Source organism: Eublepharis macularius, chromosome 2 (genome assembly GCF_028583425.1).
Source record: "Eublepharis macularius isolate TG4126 chromosome 2, MPM_Emac_v1.0, whole genome shotgun sequence".
NCBI lineage: Eukaryota > Metazoa > Chordata > Lepidosauria > Squamata > Eublepharidae > Eublepharis > Eublepharis macularius.
Window position 1 is genome coordinate 61,533,471 of NC_072791.1, and position 18,055 is coordinate 61,551,525.

Genomic DNA, 18,055 nt, shown 5'->3' on the forward strand with positions numbered 1-18,055 from the left:
CTCTCTCTCTCTCTCTCTCGTAGGTTTCTCCTGCCTGTCCACAGTGCCCCTATTCCTGGTTTATCCATATGTGGTGTATTGTCCTTACAGTCCCAGTTTGGCAGTACAGTTGGGTTTTCTGGTGGGTGTTTGAAATCCTGATGTGAACAACCAGTAAGACTTCTGAGTGTTAGCAGTTAAATTGGGGAAGAGGTGCAAGGCTGTTACCTGCTTTGCTCCTGTCCTCCAGTCTCTTGAAGCTTAAGGGGAATCTGTCTCCTCAGAGAGAGGAGATTGTTGCCATCAGGGTGGAGTGTTTACAGCCTGCTCTGTTCCCCTTCTTTCTGCTGGTGATTAGTTTGCTGCTGACAGGTATACATGTTGCATTTAATGGTCCATTGTTTTCTCATGTTGTAAGTTAATTTGAGTCCATACCCAGTGGAGAAAAGTAGAATAAAAGTATTCAAATAAATAAATATACGGCATTGATGGTTGTTGTGGGTTTTCCGGGCTGTATTGCCGTGGTCTTGGCATTGTAGTTCCTGACGTTTCGCCAGCAGCTGTGGCTGGCATCTTCAGAGGTGTAGCACCAAAAGACAGAGATCTCTCAGTGTCACAGTATGGAAAAGGTGTTGGCAGGTCATTTATGTCTACTCAGGAGGGGTGGGGTTGAGCTGAGTCCTCCTGTAAGAGTTTCCCAGGGTGTGGAATGCTAATGGCGGGAGGCTTCACTGTATCCTGAGGAGGTTCTTTTGCATATGGATTGGTGCTTGATGTGCTAATCTTCTCTGCAGGGCTATTGTCGGGGATAGAATGTTTTGTTAGCCTGGTGTTTTTCAGAACTGGAAACCATGCTCTGTTCATTCTTAAGGTTTCTTCTTTCCTGTTGAAGTTTTGCTTATGCTTGTGAATTTCAATGTATATGTATAATGTATATGTATAATACGGCACGTTTTTATAAAGACCCTTCTTTTTAACACCTTGATCTAGAACATGTGGAGACACCTTAACCTCCCAGCACCTTATCTCTTTGCAATGCATACTACTGAGAAAGGGCCTTCTCAAACATGGTACCAAAAATATGGAATTCCCACAGAGTTTTGTTTGTCCCCTTCTGTTATTGTCTTCCATCAGCAGGTAAAAACTTTTTTGTCAGATATTCCCTCACTGATCCTTTTTTTTGAATTTTTTTTTATTTTTAATATCTAACATAAAAAACTACAAAAGACTACAAAAGTATAAGGGGGAGAGAAAAAAAAGGGAAGGGGGGGACTGGGAAAAGGGGAAGAGCAACATATAAACAACAAACGCTACACTACATGTCTTGTATTCCCTTCATGCTGCAATTTTTCTTAAAAGTTAACTTTCTAATATGCTATCAGATTGGTAGATCTTATACAATACAGATTACATTCAGGATCAGGTTTTCTTCCCCCCCCCTGCATCTCGGTCTCAGTTCTCTCTGCGCAGCTGGAGCAGCTGCGCCCGCTCTCTCCTCCCCCCCACTTTCCCCTTCAGACTTTGAACTTTCTTCCTGCTGGAACTCCTGATGGTTGAGCAAAAAGTCTGTCAGCTGCGCTTCCGATGTAATCTTGTAGGTTTGATCCTTATATCTAAACCAGACGCCTTCTGGAACCAACCATTTATATTTTACGTCACATTTCCTCAAGAAAGCTGCAAGTCCTTTGTACTTAAATCTTCTTTTACGAGCCAAAAATGGAACATCCTTCAGTATTTTAACCTTGTTGCCCAAATAATCCAAGTCCACATTATACGAATTATATAAGATGGTGTCCCGAGTCTTCTTAGATGAAAAGTCAATAATAATCTCGCGAGGCAGCTGATGCTTCATTACATACTTAGAAGATGTCCGCCGGACTTCCAAAATATCGCTTTTTAACTCTTCTTTAGTTGCCTTTGCGAATGGCGCCAAAAGTCCAGACACCAGATCTTTCAAATTTTCACTTTGCTCCTCTTTTACATTCTGAAGACGCAGTACCGTTTGGGCACGGTCCACTTGCAATCCTATTATTTGGTTCTCCAAAAGCTTCACTTCCTTACTTGTTGCTTTCATGAGTACTGCGTTCTCGTGTGCAGACTGCTCTGCTCCGGTCGCTGTTTCTTTAATGGTTTTCACTTCGCTTTCCACTGAATCAATCTTTTGCCCCATTTCATTCAGTTTCGCTACAAAAGGCTGCACAGCATCAAAGACTGCTCGTCTCACCATCTCTTCCAAAGTTTCCCCCTTCCCCTGTAACGTCGCCATCACCGATTTACTCATTGCTGGGCTCTGCTTTCTCGTCGCCATCTTAGGGGGGGGGGGCGCCAACTAAGTTCCGAAACTCCGCGAAGGGGAAGAAATCTGCGCCTTCTTAGCTTCAACTCCCACCAATCCTTCGCATACGCTTAGAAATCAGAAGGGATTCTCTTACTTACAGGTTTTCATCTTAAATCTGCTTATTGCCGTTCTCCATGGCCCGGCAGCACGCGAAGTACTGCGCAAGTCTGCCGGCCTCCGTTGGAGCAGACGGGCAATTTACCCCCTGCATTGCTTTCAGGGGGTTCTTCCCGCCGCGCTCCGGATCCCGTCTCCCTCACTGGGAGTCTGGGGGTTAACCCTCGCGGGTCAACTGCCCGGTCAGGCTGCTTGGACGTTTCCTCCCGGACCTGCGGAGAGGAGCGTCCGACATGGCCGGGAAAATGAAACTGAATCAGATATTCCCTCACTGATCCTTATTGACTGTTCCATTCATGTGTTTATGTGTTTAGTTTACATTGTTTTTTATACATTGGAATATTTTTAATCTTCTTGTAATGCCTTTATTGTTGCCACCCTGGAAATCCTAAATTGGGAGCAAAGGCAGCTTTAAAATGTTTTAAATAAATAAATACTGAAGACAGACTGGACTAATCAGGTTTGATTTCACATGTCTACGTAGAGAAAATTGAATAATGCTAAGTCTTACTATTATAGCATCATCTTGGACTGCTATATTACTGTGAAGATTATGCTTATACTATTGTAGCATAAAGATAGTTGGTTGTGTTAAAGTAGGCAAATGAAAGTATACTAATTTAAAAACAGGTTTAAAGTGAAGTGCCTTATTTTTATTTTCTGGTCAAGTCAAGGCCATTCCACTTCTACCAAAGCTTACTATTACAGTTATATTTAACTTTGGAAATTCCAAACAGGGTGATGGAGGTGTTGTTTAATTTTACAAAGTTAATAATTGCACAACTGAATCTTCAGAAGAGTTGGGCATGTCTAAACCTACTGAGATCAATGTGGTCTCTGTGTAATATGTGGGTGCAGGTGCTCCTCGTCACATCTGAAAGCACGCACAAAAAACTACGCCATTCTTTATAGATGGTGAACATTTCAAATGAAATGAATAAGCCACAGGAGATTCCTCCAAATTCCCAACAAGAAAATCTCAGGATCCCAAAATGCAATAAAATAGTTAATGACTAATCACGTGTCAATTCTAAGTGACATCACAAATGTAAAAATGATAAAACCAAAGGAACTTCAACTTAGTTTGACAAAAGATGTGGTAAATCGGGGGGGGGCATTGTATTCCCTAAAGAAAGAAGAATTTGAGAGGCAATCCTATCCTAAATGGGACTACATTCCATTTAATTTAATAGGACCTACTCCAAAGTTAAAGTAGAATTTAGGATTGCAGTACACAGGTTCCTAGTGAAAAGTTATGTCAGTAAGAAGCAACATGAGGGGAAAGTTCACAAGGTTTTAAAAAATCAGTTGTATCCAACTGTCTCATTTTCACCATATTAAACTCCTATACACTTAACTATGAATAACACAGGCATAAATCGGAGCATGCTTTTGAGTAAACAATCATTGGCTGCCAACTTCTAGTTGGTTAATTTCGGGGATTTAGAAGCAGTGGCTATGGAGGGGTGGAGTCAGCAGCGATGTAATTCCATAAGGTCCACACTGCAGCTGTGATTTTCACCAGGGAATTGATCTCTCTAGTCTAGAAATTCTAGTATGTAATGCCGGGAGGTCTCCAGGCCCCACTTGGGAGGTTGGCAACCTTATGAACAAGTAGTATTGGCTGCCCCGCTGCTCTTTAAGATGTCTACAGTTCTGTTGGACTGGTAAGAAGGATGTCTTTTGATGCTCTTCTATAAGGGTTTCGGATCACACCATAAACTTAAAAAATATAATCCCCCTACTAGTAGCGAACCATGCGTCATCAGCATCATGGCCCGTTGCCATAAATGAGGAAAGAAAGCCTTAATACCCGAGGTTGGAGGGAAGCGACTGAAAAACGCTTCTGAATTTTCGCAAACTGCTTGCAGCGATGAATGAATGACTGCCTAATATGCGGAGAGAGCCGGAGTCTCCCTCTCCTCTCAGAAACTCAACACTGGTTTGACCAGGCACGAGCCTTTCCTCGGACTGCAACCATCGCGCTAGCTGTAAACTCTCTGCCTTTTCCTACGTCGCAGCGCGCGGGAGAGCCGCGTCCATTGAAACGAGTTCGCTCCCCCCGCAGCCTGCCCGTCTGTGGAGTCCAAGATGCGGAGTTCCAGAAGCGAGCCAACGCGCACGCCAATACTTTAAGACACTTAAAAGAGCCTAGCCGGTCCTTGGCGCGCGCGCATACGCGCAATCGCAACAACTTTGCAAGAGCAGGGGCTGCAGGGTACGCGTTTCATGCCAGAGCCGGCAGTCCGGATCCCGTTCCCTCTGTATATGCAGCCGCTCTCCACTAAAGCTCCACAGAACGAGAAGACGGGCTGTGCGTCTGCAAGCGTCTAAGAGGGCTCTACAATATCCCTCCGCGTTCATGGATGGTAGTCGAGGAGAGGGGAGGGCCAGGAACTATTTTCACCAAACGAGCTGTCTGGCGGGAGTTCAGAATTTGGGGGAAGCGGAGAACACTCTCCGCCTCCGTTGCTAGCCAGACGTGAGAATCCCAGCACGCGTAGGGAAACCAAGGCCTTCCTCAGAAAGCTGCACCCGTCGTATTCTCGCAAGCCAATCCACGAGAATTCGGAGTCGCTCGAACTTTGACTCCAAGTATTAGAGCAGTTGCACCTCCTTGTGTGGCCAGAGGCTTTCCCGCAACCACACAAGGGGGGGGGGGAGGCAATCGTTTTCACTATATTGTTGCCATAACTGAAGCTGGCTTGCTGTGCAAGCGAAAGAAAATTCCTGAGATTTGGGCGGGGGGTGGTGGTGCTGCAGAGGACAACCATTCAACCACCTCCCACCCCCCCCCCCCGTGTACGTGTAAGCAGGCTCCTGTACTCAGGCAAGAAATGACCCAGGCACCAGGCTGCCGTCTTTCTCCGAGGCGCTTACTCGAAGTGAAGCGGCTCAAGAGGGGGGCTGTGCGAGGAGAAGGCTGCCCCCCCCCCCTTTAGAGAGTCCTGCCTAGAAACTGGAGGGTTTGGGACGAGGACTCCGAGTTGCTCATCTGCCAACACCGCCCGGGTCGCCTTCCCGCCCCTTCCCCCTGAGAGTTAGCGGCGGAAGGAGCTTGAAGCCAACGCTTCCGCCCAATTTCCCTGCTGGGGAGTGGAGAGAGGCTTTAGGGATGGGGCGCCGCTGCTGAAGAAGGGGGGGGGGGTTCTTCCTGGTTGCCCTTTCGGCTTCTTTCCCCTCCGCCACCAGCCGTGACGCAGCCGCCCTCCCCCTCTAGCCTCCGGGCTGCTTTAGAGCTCCCCCCCCCCGCCTTCTCCTCTCCAGCTTCCTCCTCCCTCTTCCTCTCCGCCTGCGGCTGAATTAGCCCCCCCCCCTTCTCCTTGCTTGTTTCTGGGGTGGGGGAGGGCTTTTCTCCCTTCGCGCGCGCCCCTTCTTTCGGATCGTGGACTCTGGAGGAATTTCTGCTGCTGTTCTTTTCCTTCCTGTCCCGAAGCGTGGAAAGGGGGGAACTCGCTGAGGGGAGGAGGCGGAGTGGAAAGGGAAGGAGAAGGAGACGACGGGCAGCGGGAGCTGTTGCTGCTGCAGCGGGAAATGTGGGGCTCTTGGTGCGGCAGAAGAACACCGCCGCGGAGCTGGGCTGCAGCTGAGACACTCTCCTAGGCGCCGCCGAGCAAAGGAAGAGAGCCCGGAGGAGCTGGGATTGCCGCCGCCAGACTAGAGAGGAATCGATTCCAACTCCCGAGCAAACAAGACCTTTTCGTTTCCGAGGAGAAAAAGGAGGGGGGAGGAAAGCTGCTGCTTTTGGGCCCCCGAGGACCGAGGCCGTTCTGGTGGAAGGGTGTGGAGTGGGGGGCAGCTCCGGGGTTTAACAATGGTGAGGTTTCTGGTGAGCTCCTGCTGCGCCCTGGCTGCGTCGGTGCTGCTCCAGCTCCAGCTCGGATCACGGTGAGGAAAAAATGAGCGAAGAGACGGCGAATTCTAACAACGAGTAAGTTGCCTCGCTTTCCCCCTCGACTTCGCGGGGCTGGGCAGAGTTGGGTCCCTTTGCGTTGGGTCGCCTCCTTCCCGCCCGCGTTTTGACCTGCTGTTCGGATGGTCTTTCGCCTCTGTCCTTAAGACTGTTTCGACACGCGTAAATATGCAGAAGGTATTCTCTTTCAGGAAAATCAGTGTGTGTGGGGGGGGAGGCATTGCGGGTCCACGGCATGGGGGGAGGGTGTTCGGCCGTCTGTTGGGGAGTTGAACACCCGACGCGTAATGACCCCCCCCTCCTCTTAATGAGTTGCCTTCTGGAAAAGTCATTGAAATCGTTTCGTTTGTATGCTCCGTATAAAAATAATGTTGGGGGGAGCTTCATCCTGAAGGAACTGCTCCTGAATGTTAATTGGATGAGTCAGTCAATGTAAATACAGTACTAAACCTTCCCCCAATGTTTAATTTTTAATGAGCTGTTAAGACTTCTTTTAAAGTGGTGGAGGGGACGGAGAGAAGATTTCAATATTTTTAATGTGCTTAGCTTGGATGAAATCCATAGGGGGCATGCGTTTTTTACATGTGAGGACTTCGAAATAACTGTAAAAATGGAGTCGTGGACTTCACATATGTGGTATTTTTGAAGTATGCTGGTCTTGTCAATGATCCTGAACTTTGCAATTTCTTCTAAAGAATGAAAAATGCCCTTTCCTGTGACGCTTGCATCCTGTCCTGTCAGAGGTTATTATTTTCTGCAGAATGAGTTGCAAATTAGTCACTTGCTCGGACACAGTTTGCAATAGTTGTGACTAACTGATAGTAGAAAAGCATTTTAAGGGTGGAATTAGTACAGAACCATTATTTTCCAAGGTCTCCAGTGAACTAACTTGTATGGTAAGAGCAAATCCTGGATTGGGTGGGGAAGGAGACACTTGTCATTTGTATGCATTCCTGCAAATAAATCCTTAATTCCTTAAGATGGAACTGTAAAGAATTAGGCGTCATTTTTTTAAAAAAATCTCTGTTCCTTAAGTCACAATCACATAATATAACAGGGATAAATCCTGAAAGGCAATATGTAAAAGTGAAAAGCTTTACACTGCTAGTTGATAGGTGAACTGCTGCAGTACCCGTGGAACTGAGAGAGAAACAGCCGCCATATTTTCTTTTTTGTGAATCGCTCTAATTTGCATACCACAGTCTTCATTCATAAAAAAATAATTAAACCTACACTACCTTTGACATTCTGCCAGACCTATTTTGCAAGGAGTGGGAATATTGCACGATGGAGCGAAAAGTACGGAGGGTTCAAGAGCTAGGCTTTTCTGGATTATTGTATCGAAAAACGCTGTTCCCTGCTTGTTGACACTGTTATGTGGGAAATATCGGCTGGGGAAGTGCTGGGAGCACGTGATCTACTCCATTCATAAAATACCTGGCTGGCCATTCACAGTGCGATACACTGTCTACATGGAGCAACTTTCAGATTAGACTGGTTTTTCGAAGGAAGACACAGGCTTGTGTTGGGTACGTGCAGAAACACCATCTTGCTCTCCATGCTTTTTTTTTTTTTGGAGGAAAATTGAGACACCTTATTTTTTTAAGTAAAAAATTTCTCAATTGCTAGCTTCATTTTTGTAATGGGGCACATCAGAGGCCGGTATTTATAAAAAAAACCTTAGTAAAGCAATTGAAAAGGAGTATATGGTTGGATTACCCTGCAGTTTGAAGATGTTATAAACATTTGGCATTCTTGTGTGCAGTTTGTAGTCACTGTATTTTCTCTCTCTCAATTGAGAAAATTTTTTGAAGGAAAGAGACCAATCTATAAAATCTGTTTCCATTTGCTGTTGTTGGATCAGCCATACAAAATCCATTAGTTGGAAAAGCAGACTGAATTTGCTTATTGGAACAGTGTTCTTTATTAAGTGTTTGGATGGCTGTGTTGATGGGCCTCCGGCTTACAAATGTTTGAAAAATAATGCTTTTGGGATAACAATGAGCTAGAGGAACTAGGACTTAAAGGATTTTCTGCCAACGTGTCAGGAATAGAAAAATTATAGCATCAGGTTATGGTATATAAAGTGTTTTTGTGCATTCAAATGATCATCCTTTTCACATTTCCAAACATCATATATGGGTACTTCAAATGAAGAAAATGTTAGAATAGTTTACTTTTAGAATACTTTTGTGTTCTGTGTGGATTTACTTAGATTTTTCCTATGAAGTGGATGGAATGAGAAATGCATAACTGCTGCTAGTACTCTCTGTGATTTTAAATGCAGCCTTTTATTGAAATGTGGCAGTCATTCTAATTATGTCTAGTTCATGCAGTGTTTTACTTTTAAAACCTCTTTGCATTCTAGTGAATTGTGTTACATTGGGTATGATTTGTCAGCAAAAATGAGATCTTGGCAATTGAAGTTTATCACTGGACATGATTGATATGAAAGACATGTATTACATGTAATCATGCAAAAGGCAGCTCGCACAGTTCACTTTCAATAGATTTTTTTTTAAGTTTCTCATCCAGTTTTCCTTTTTGCCAATAGAGATGGGGTTGAGAGTTGCATTTATGTAGCTCATTTTAAAAAAAAAACTTACTTAGCACAACAGAAAAACCACTAGATTATTTCAAGTATGTAGCAGTGTTGGTTGGATTTGAGTGCAGTGGCACCTTAGATTGTGTTATTCCTTTATCAGAAAAAGTTCTTATGGTTTTTTAAATGTTCTGCATGTATTGCACAGTATTGATAGACGTTTTCCAGCTTGCCGATTTATTCCTGGCATTTCTCCTGCCCCCTTCCCTTTAATATCTTGGACTTTAGACAATTATACCCTTTTCAGTTATTTTTTTGAGAAAGTCAAAGTACTGTGGCAGTTTTATTTATTTAGGTGGATGGTCCTTTAATTATATACAAGCTAATATATGTATCTACATGATTATACAAATCAGTTTTGGATATTGTTGCTTCTAAGCTTAAGAAACACTATTTTGTCATGCTTCTTGCTTGCTAAATAAATATTTTAGGTTCTAACTTAAATAGAAGTAAAGGCAGAATGGTTCTTCAGACTCTCTGGGTATTGTTGAGCTCTAAAGAGCCCTACTATGTGCAGATCCGGATGTGCTTAATATACCACCTTTGAGCTCCAGGACTATTTGCAACGTGTTTGTGTGCAGTTTTTCCCCTGGATCTCATATGACTTGCGCTATTTCTTCGGCACATAAGACTCCACCTAAAGATAGAGCAGCTTTAAATAAATAAAATTAAAACACTTATATTTCCATCTATACTAAATACAATTTTACTTCAGAAGTTGTTCCTAAAAATATTTTATTATATTGAGTGAAATATTTTTCAGTGTCTCTAAGCCTGTTCAGATGTTACTTAGGCCCTCAGATTGTACTGGGTGGGGTCTTGGCTCTTCTCCTTACCATGAATAGTAGGCAGTGAACCAAGATATCTTGCCCTCATTTTGAATGCAGGATTGCTCCGTAGAGCTGCATTATGGAACCTGCTAGAAGGCAGGATCTGTCTTCCAGAGGCAGAGAAAGATGGTGTCTTCTGCCTGTAATGAGAGGACTAGATGTGTGGGAGCCTGAGGCCCACTTAGTCTAGTGGTAAGATATCTTCAGAGATACTGGTGGTTTGCTGCTAGGACTGCTTTCTGGATCACTCATTTTTGGATTGAGATAAATTTAGTATTGCAGACTAAAGAGTTGGTTCTGATTTTGTTTACTGCCCAGTATTTCTTCTAGGCTATATGCCCTAGCAACTCTTACAACAAAAATGAAAATTCTACTTACAGTGCATTTGTTGAAAAATCCATTTGACAATGCCATGAATGCTCATTGCTGACGCTGTTATATTAGAACTGAAATATATATTTATAGTATGAAAATAGCTTTATTGAATGTATACCTATATTCAAAACAAATATCTGTGTGTCCTCTCTTTAATAAAATGTGTTGTGTAGAATCACTGGTTCTCATTCAAAATGTGTGCATCCATTAATGTTGTATGATAGGTAAGTTGCATGTGATATGTATAGTCAGGTATGACAATGACCTTCCATTTGCCTTGTTTATAGATAAAAGTATTTGCCAATGAATATTGGTTTTTGGTTATTCATAACAGCTGACATACAGTTAGTTACAAGAGCTATAAATATACATATTTTTATTGAAACTGTTTTATAACTTGGTGTTCTTTTTCTGTTTGTGGCAAGGTATATAGTTAAAGGAGACTCACAATACAATTCTACGGAGAATTCTACAGAGAATTATTTAAACCTTTTGAAATCAGTGAGTTCATACGGAATCTTCTCCCATCTAAACCTACTGATTTCCATGAGTTTTAGACTGGAGTAACTCTGCATAAGATTTACACTGTAAAAAATGCATGATTGCTACCACTTTACTGCAGCCAATGCAGTATGACAAGCACAATAGTGTATCTAGGAAGCTTCAACCAGTGAATTATAAATGTAAAATTGCAAACAGAGGGAGAATTCATTAGGAGAGGACAAGTAGGAAATACAATCTGAAGAAGAATATAAAAAGTGAAGTGTGGAAAACAATAAAAAAATAAGCATTGCAGTGGCTGGGAATGGCATGATTTCTGTGAGACATGATCATTCTTACCTATACAATACATTAGTTGCTGTGCCTCAAAGAAGATGCTATCAGTAAGTTATGAATGTTGGCCTAAATGCTCTAAAATTAATGAAGGTTACGTATAGCACTAACTATGCAGGACTTTTTGTCCATGTGTGTTTAGGGCAGGTGTGAACATTCTAAATTTCAAATGTTGACAAATTGAAGTTCAGAATAAAAAAAACGCTAGTGTTCTGTGTTTGTGCTGTGCAGAAATAACCACATGTCATTGAACTACTTATACCAGGTGGTGGGAAATGTATGAGGTTGTGAGTACTGGAAAACTCTTGAGTACTCAGTGATCTGTCTGTTCTGATTCTGCTGCATAAGACCTTTATTTTTAAAAATGAACTGTATATGGAAGCAGTGTCTAAAACCCCAGCATATAAACATTCAATCCCTCCTGCTGACCCAGGCATGTGCTGCTCTTGTTCTGACCCCTGCTCTTCTGTTGCCACTGTTGAGCTGCTGGTGTTACCTGTGATATTTTCATGCTAGGAGTTATAGTTTTCATATTTTTCTTTGAAAAGAAGGCTAAACATTTTGTAATAAATGAAGAACGTGCTGCATTCACTCATTATCAGGTGCACACATGGGCGACAGTTTACAGGTATACTTAATGTTAAACAGTAAGAACCAGCATGGTGTAGAGCAGGGGTGGCCAAACTTGCTTAATGTAAGAGCCACACAGAATAAATATCTGATGTTTGAGAGCTGCAAGACATGATGCATTGAAGTGACTTCAGATGAAGAGGTGGGTTTGGGGGAGTGTCCTGAAAGTGACATCACAGGAAGGGGTGGCGTTTTGGTGCAGTATGCTGGAAGTGACATCATCAGAAGGGGTGGCGCTTGGGAAGAGCCATCACCTGACCTCTGACTTGGAAGTGTCAGAGGCTTGCTAGGCTTCACCCCCAAAGTCCCCAGGTATTTTCTGAGTTAGACCTGGCAACCCCAACATTTTTACTGAAAATATGAAAGACATGGAAAGAAAGAAATAAGGAAGGAAAAGGTAGGGAAATACATGGAAAGAAGGAAAGGGAGGGAGGAAAAGACATGGAAAGAAAGGAGGGAAGGGAGAGAGGGAAATAAACTAAACTAAAATGTATGGCCATGGCGATACTCAGAGACCTCTGGGAGCTGCACAATATGTCTAGAAGAGCCGCATGTGGCTCCCGAGCCACAGTTTGGCCACCCCTGGTGTAGAGGTTAGCTTGTTGGACCTTGACCAGAAAGACCCAAATTCACACCCCCACTCTACCGGGGAAGCTTGCTGAGTGACCCTGGGCCTGCCACTTATTTTCACTTTAGTTTACTTGGCATGATGGTTGTTGAGAGGGTAAAATAGAGAGCAAATAATGTTAGAAGTCATGTTGGGTTCCCATTGGAAAGAGAAGTGGGGTATAAATATACTAAATAAATGGATAGCTTTTGTAGCAGGTTTCACACAGTCTTGAGTGGTTGATAGCAGTCCCAGCATACCTCTACCATTTTTTTAGACAATATATTTTTTCTTGAGGTATAGCCATCCCTCAAACAATTGCAGTAGGCCCAAATTTTTGTGAAAGTTCTGCATGAGTTAACGGGGGATATTTTATACGTCTCTTCAGAAAACAATGATGGAGCTACAAGCTGTGGTACAGCATTTTTCAAGTAAATCACCATACGTAGACCTTCCAGCATGTATAGCTGCTTTTGTGAATTGTGTCTGTTTAAAAAAAAAAAAGCAAAGCAGTACAGCTTTTCTAATTCCAGTTCCTGAAATGCTGCATTTTTAAAGAGGAGGTTTGGAAATACAATTTTGAACATACCCTAAAATGCCAGTGTGATGTAGTGGGTAGAGCATTATGCTTGAATTTTATAGGTTTGAGTTCAAATTCTCACTAAGCTGTCCAGTTCTCTTTTTTGGTCTGGTCATTATCCTTCATTCTAATTTATCTCTATGAGTTTGGATAAAATGGGTGGGGGGGATACTTCATATGTTCTGTGTTTCTTAGAACAAGGGCAGGATATAAATATATGAAATAAAAAGCATTTTTAAGGTTGTCATGAAGGTTGTGTGTTAGATGTTGACCATGGGTTAACATTAAACATTGGAAAGTTTCCAGGTGTTTTGGAGTTGGTTTGATTAAATCAAACTGTTTAATACCTTATGGTCCTTTAAGAGGAATCATAGTGAATATCGCAGTAACAATCATGTTTATCGAGGATACATTCAAAACAACCAGTTTTAATGGAAGGGTTACCTGCACAAATCTTTCAGTAGGCTTTTTAGTCTGTTGTGTTAGTGAATTGAAAGAATTGGTGCTTCTTTGTTCCCTTCCCCCTTTGTCTTAAATATAGTGTCAGCATTATGCTAGAAACTACATTTTTTACCTTCTCATCTTGATCCCACTAAATTTTTTATTAAGGATTGCACTTATATGTAGGCAGCAAATAATTACTTAGCTGGACTTGCTGAAAGTATCCAAACATCACTTTTCTTACAAATTTGAATGAAGGAAAAAAAACCCTATGGTTATCATAGAAAAGTTTCCAAAGTAATAGGAATCAGATAATACTAATTGTCAGTGTGTGGTTCTGCTGGAATTGACATTTGCACTCTTAACCATTCACTTAGCAGTATAATATTCAGTGGTCACAGTTTGAGTTCCTACTACATTTTTAAATTATGAAGGCAGTTCTGCTGAAACAGTTTTAAAAATTAATTTTGCAATTGAAATGCAATTTGGACTATTTAGTATGCAGGATACTTTTGTTTTTAGAAGTCCTGCAGTTTTCAATTTCTTTAATGAACGAAGGTAATTCAAGTTCAGAAAATAAACAATGGATGAATGGGGATGTACGTAGAAGGAAATCAGGACTAAGGGGTATAGAACATTCTAACAAACTCTAGACAGATACTTATTTAAATAATTAGGTATTTTAACAACAAGTGCTGTGTATTTTCCTTGCAAACATCATCTAGAAACTAATCTTTAAAAAAATCAGATGTTCTTGGAATGCCATTTTGAATTAGGCACTGTGTTTCATATTCTGCTGGGTGAGCTTGGCCGAAAAGATTTCTAGATCCTTTGTCAAATAGGCAATGTGACATTATGAAATGGTTATTTAAGGAGAATAAAAAGACAGCTTTTTACATGTTGTTCAACCATGTTAGAAGCACATGCTGGGGTGCAGCAAACACTTTAAAATGGAGGAGTTGAAGTTGTTTAGAGGTTGAGTTACCAGAAGAGAACATGGTGGTGACCAGGAGAAGGTAGTGGCAAGGAATGTCACAAACTGGGAAATGTTAAAATCAATGATGTGAACTCAAAAAGAGGAGACTCTAGTAGTTAATGTCTGCCTCTTAGACTGTCAGGAAAATGACATCAATGACTTGATGTAATTGTGAAAAGCTTCATGACAGTCTAGTTTCAGGTGGGTAGCTGTGTTGGTCTGTAGTAGAAGAGCAAGATTTGGCTCCAGTAGAACCTTTAAGACCAACTAGATTTCCAGGGCATGAGGTTTCGAGAGACAGAGCTCCCTTCAAATGACTGAATCTGATTTGTCCCTGAGAAATGGGGTCATTCATGTCAGCATTTCTTAGACCTCTTCAGTTACATAGAGAGGTTTCATTTAGAAACTCTCTAACGAAGTATGGTTTAGTGAGCTTTTCTTACGGTAGGGGAAAAGTCATGCAAACCATACTCCAAGCACAACTTATACAAAACACATAGTATTATCTACCTGTGTGGTTACTTATTGTTCACATTGCCTCCAAAAGGAGGAAACGAGTTAGTTCAAACTAATGGCATGAAATGAGGCCAGGGAGGCATAGATTTCTCAGCATCAAAAATTCCATGGAAAATAGTTTTCTATTTTCTTTCTTTCTTCCTCTGACATGGCATAAGAAGTCATAGGAACTATGGAACTATTTGTCACATCTTGTTAGATAATAGGTTCTCTGTAACATAGGCTGATCTACAGCAGGGTTCCCATGGAATGCTGGACTTCCTACACTGCCCCCTCCCCAATATACTTGAAGGCAAAATAGAAGCCAATATATCATTCCTCAAGCTTGAAATATAGGGTGGTGTTACGCTTGTGTTGAGTGGCTTTTTTTCTGCATTGCAAGCTTTCCGTATTCCCCTCTCACACAATCACACAAAAGAGAAGAGAGGAGCTTCTTTTTTAGGATTTGAATTAGTGTGAATTATGTACCTTGCGAGAGCCTTTGTCTTTCATCCTTGGAAAGTATTTGCAACTCACAGTTGGGTTGCAGGTGTTTAGACTTACATGTATATATGTAGTAGTAGTAGTAGTAGTAGTAGTAGTAGTAGTAACAACATTCAATTTATATACCGCCCTTTAGGACAACTTAACTCCCACTCAGAGCAGTATACAAAGAATGTTATTATTATCCCCACAACAAACATCCTGTGAGGTGGATGGGGCTCAGAGAGCTCCTAGAAGCTGTGACTAACCCAAGGTCACCCAGCTGGCTTCTCCAAATTAGAGTCCCATACTCTTAAACACTACACCAAACTAGCTCTCTGTAAGTCTGTGCATAATAATACAAATTTTAAACTTGTTGGGAGGGCCATCCAGAGGCCCCAGGCAATGTCACATTTAATAGGCCCCATCACAGTAACCCTCCACCTATACTTTAGTGATTTGTTTGTATCTAGAATCCCCTCATAATCTGAAGTCCTAAAACATAAAGTGCAATTCTAAGAAGAGTTACTCCAGTCTAAGCCCATGATTTCAATGGGCTTAAACTGAAGTAACTCTGTTTAGGATTGCACTGATAGTTTATTTGGCTTGTTCATAAATCCAGCTCTGCTTGTTGTTGATTTAACATGCTACCAATAAAGCAAGTTCTTGCTTCTACGGAAGACTTGACATGCAAATGTACTAAAAAGTTTAATGCTCTGTCCTAAAAATAATATTCAGCCCAATCCAACCCAAATTAAGGACTTGTTTGCTCCAGGTAAAATTGGCATGATTTAAAGTACTTATATAGCTGCATCATGCCTGCTTTTGCAGTATTATCAAGGCATTATTAATATTTGACTTTTATTGAAACATTACTATTAAATTTTTGATATATAATATATTAAAAGTTTAATATGGATTGAATTTTTTTCTGAATCGGGTAAACTGTGAAATGAAATGTGCTGTTTCTTACCTTAGTATCTTAAGCTTTAAACATCTTTTTCAAAATTGTGCACACATACCTTTATGTACTCATACTATGTTGCTATGGTAACGTGAAAATTTCTGCATGGTTAACAAGCCAATGTAAGTTAACGGAGGCTTTACAAAAATAAGTTCTGTGAAGGATTTGCCTAAGGTATTGGAAAAACAAAATGCCCATAAAAGTTACTTGCCTTAAAAAAGTATTTAGGTGGAACAGGATGTATACTGTGTGTGAAGTCTTCTGTTAATTAATATTGCTTGGTTAGAGACTTTGCAGTTGCAAACAATCAAGGTAGGGGATGCTGAAACATGACTATTTTTCTTTGTTACATTGTAAAATGTGGTTTATTATTTGTTAACCCTGTTCACTTTTGCTAGCTGACTTTTTCTTTTGCTGCAGATATATTCAGTTACTCTAACCATTCTGTTTTAAAAGACCATGTGTTGTGTACATATTTATGTTGTAGTTTGAATTGGGATTTGTGAACCAGCAGTTCTTTTTAGTTAAATCATTTCATGAGCTCTGTGAAAATGTTTTTTTCCCCTGATGCTGATTTAATGTTTAATGTATGTTTAAGGCTTATGCCATCTTAACCAGGATTTGAAGTTTTTTTGTTAGCTCTTGAGAGCAGACAGGGGAATTGTATCCTAGAATTTCCTTAAGTTCAAAGAAGCTCATGAAATATTTTGAAATGTACTGTCATCTGTAAAAATAACTTAAAACAGCAGCAGTACAACAACAATTCATTGTCTCAGAAACACAACCAAATCATTCACAGGGAGGGAGATTTCTGCACCTCCAGCAGGCTGTTCCAGAGAAAGGAAGCCAAAACTTCCATTTTCAGTGCTCTTGAAACTGATGTGTGAATGTTTCTAGCAAAGAGAACAAGAAGCAATTTCTACTGGACCAGCCTAAGATGGCTCGTGAGTTCATACTAGAAGAGATGGTCCTTTGAATATGTGAAGAGCTTTAACAGTAAGAACCAGAGCTTTGAAATAAGCCTAGAAGCAAATAAGGAACAAATATAGTTTAGAGAAATGCACAGCAATCCATAACGGTCTGAAGGTGGACCGTAGCCTTCTGATGTAACTGATGCTGCCAAACTGACTTTATGGACAGCCATAAAGCCATCTTCAGGTCACAGAAGCAAGAATCAGCATTGCCAGGTCAGCAGAATCAGGGTGATGTTGTTGAAATAGGTGCCCATACAAAACTTTCCCAGCAGCAACTCCAAACTTGATCTAATAGAAGAAGAATTCCCAGGCTTTCCCTATTGGATAAGGGCAACTTAACTCTCTATAGAATGGGCATGCCGGCCTATTTAAGAACATCTGCTTGAGCTGCAGCTATGTTATCTGGATTCAATTTCGGGTTGTTTTTCTGCATCTACTGGACCACAGGATCTAGACTATGGTTTGGAACAGCTGAATAAAAAATATATACAGCTGGGTATCATCAAATTACCAATTACAGACAACTCAGATGCTATGGATTGCTTAGCTTAACATATATAGAGTAAGTGGAACTGAATTCCACTAGTCCATCCATATGCTCACATCATCCACCAGTACCACTAAGGCTCTCTTTGTCTCACTGCCAGATTGAAGGGAAGGAGTCTCTTCTAGATACGGCTGCTGATGTTCTGCCATCATATTCTGTTTCCTTATCCCAAAAGAGGAAATTCGTCACTGGTTTGTAATTTGCTAAATCATCTAAATGTGGTTTCTTTAACCAGAGGCCTTATCACTGTCTCAGAATCTCAGGAACAACTGCTCACCCTGGCTAGTTCCAGAGGTGAGACCGGGAAGAGGGTGTGCAATCCCAGTCCTAACTTCTTCGTTGTTGTTAAGAGACACATAGTTATGGTGTT

General features: G+C 41.4%; 1 protein-coding gene across 1 annotated transcript in view; it reads left to right on the forward strand.

The window, feature by feature from the left end:
- Positions 1 to 5,734: 5,734 nt before the first annotated feature.
- Positions 5,735 to 18,055, forward strand: part of SPRED1 (sprouty related EVH1 domain containing 1) — a 128,689-nt gene continuing 116,368 nt past the window's right edge. Inside the window, exon 1 of the mRNA XM_054971845.1 lies at positions 5,735 to 6,365. Within this exon, the coding sequence (XP_054827820.1) occupies positions 6,334 to 6,365 (32 nt within the window). The 5' untranslated portion in view covers positions 5,735 to 6,333. The remainder of the gene's footprint in view (positions 6,366 to 18,055) is intronic.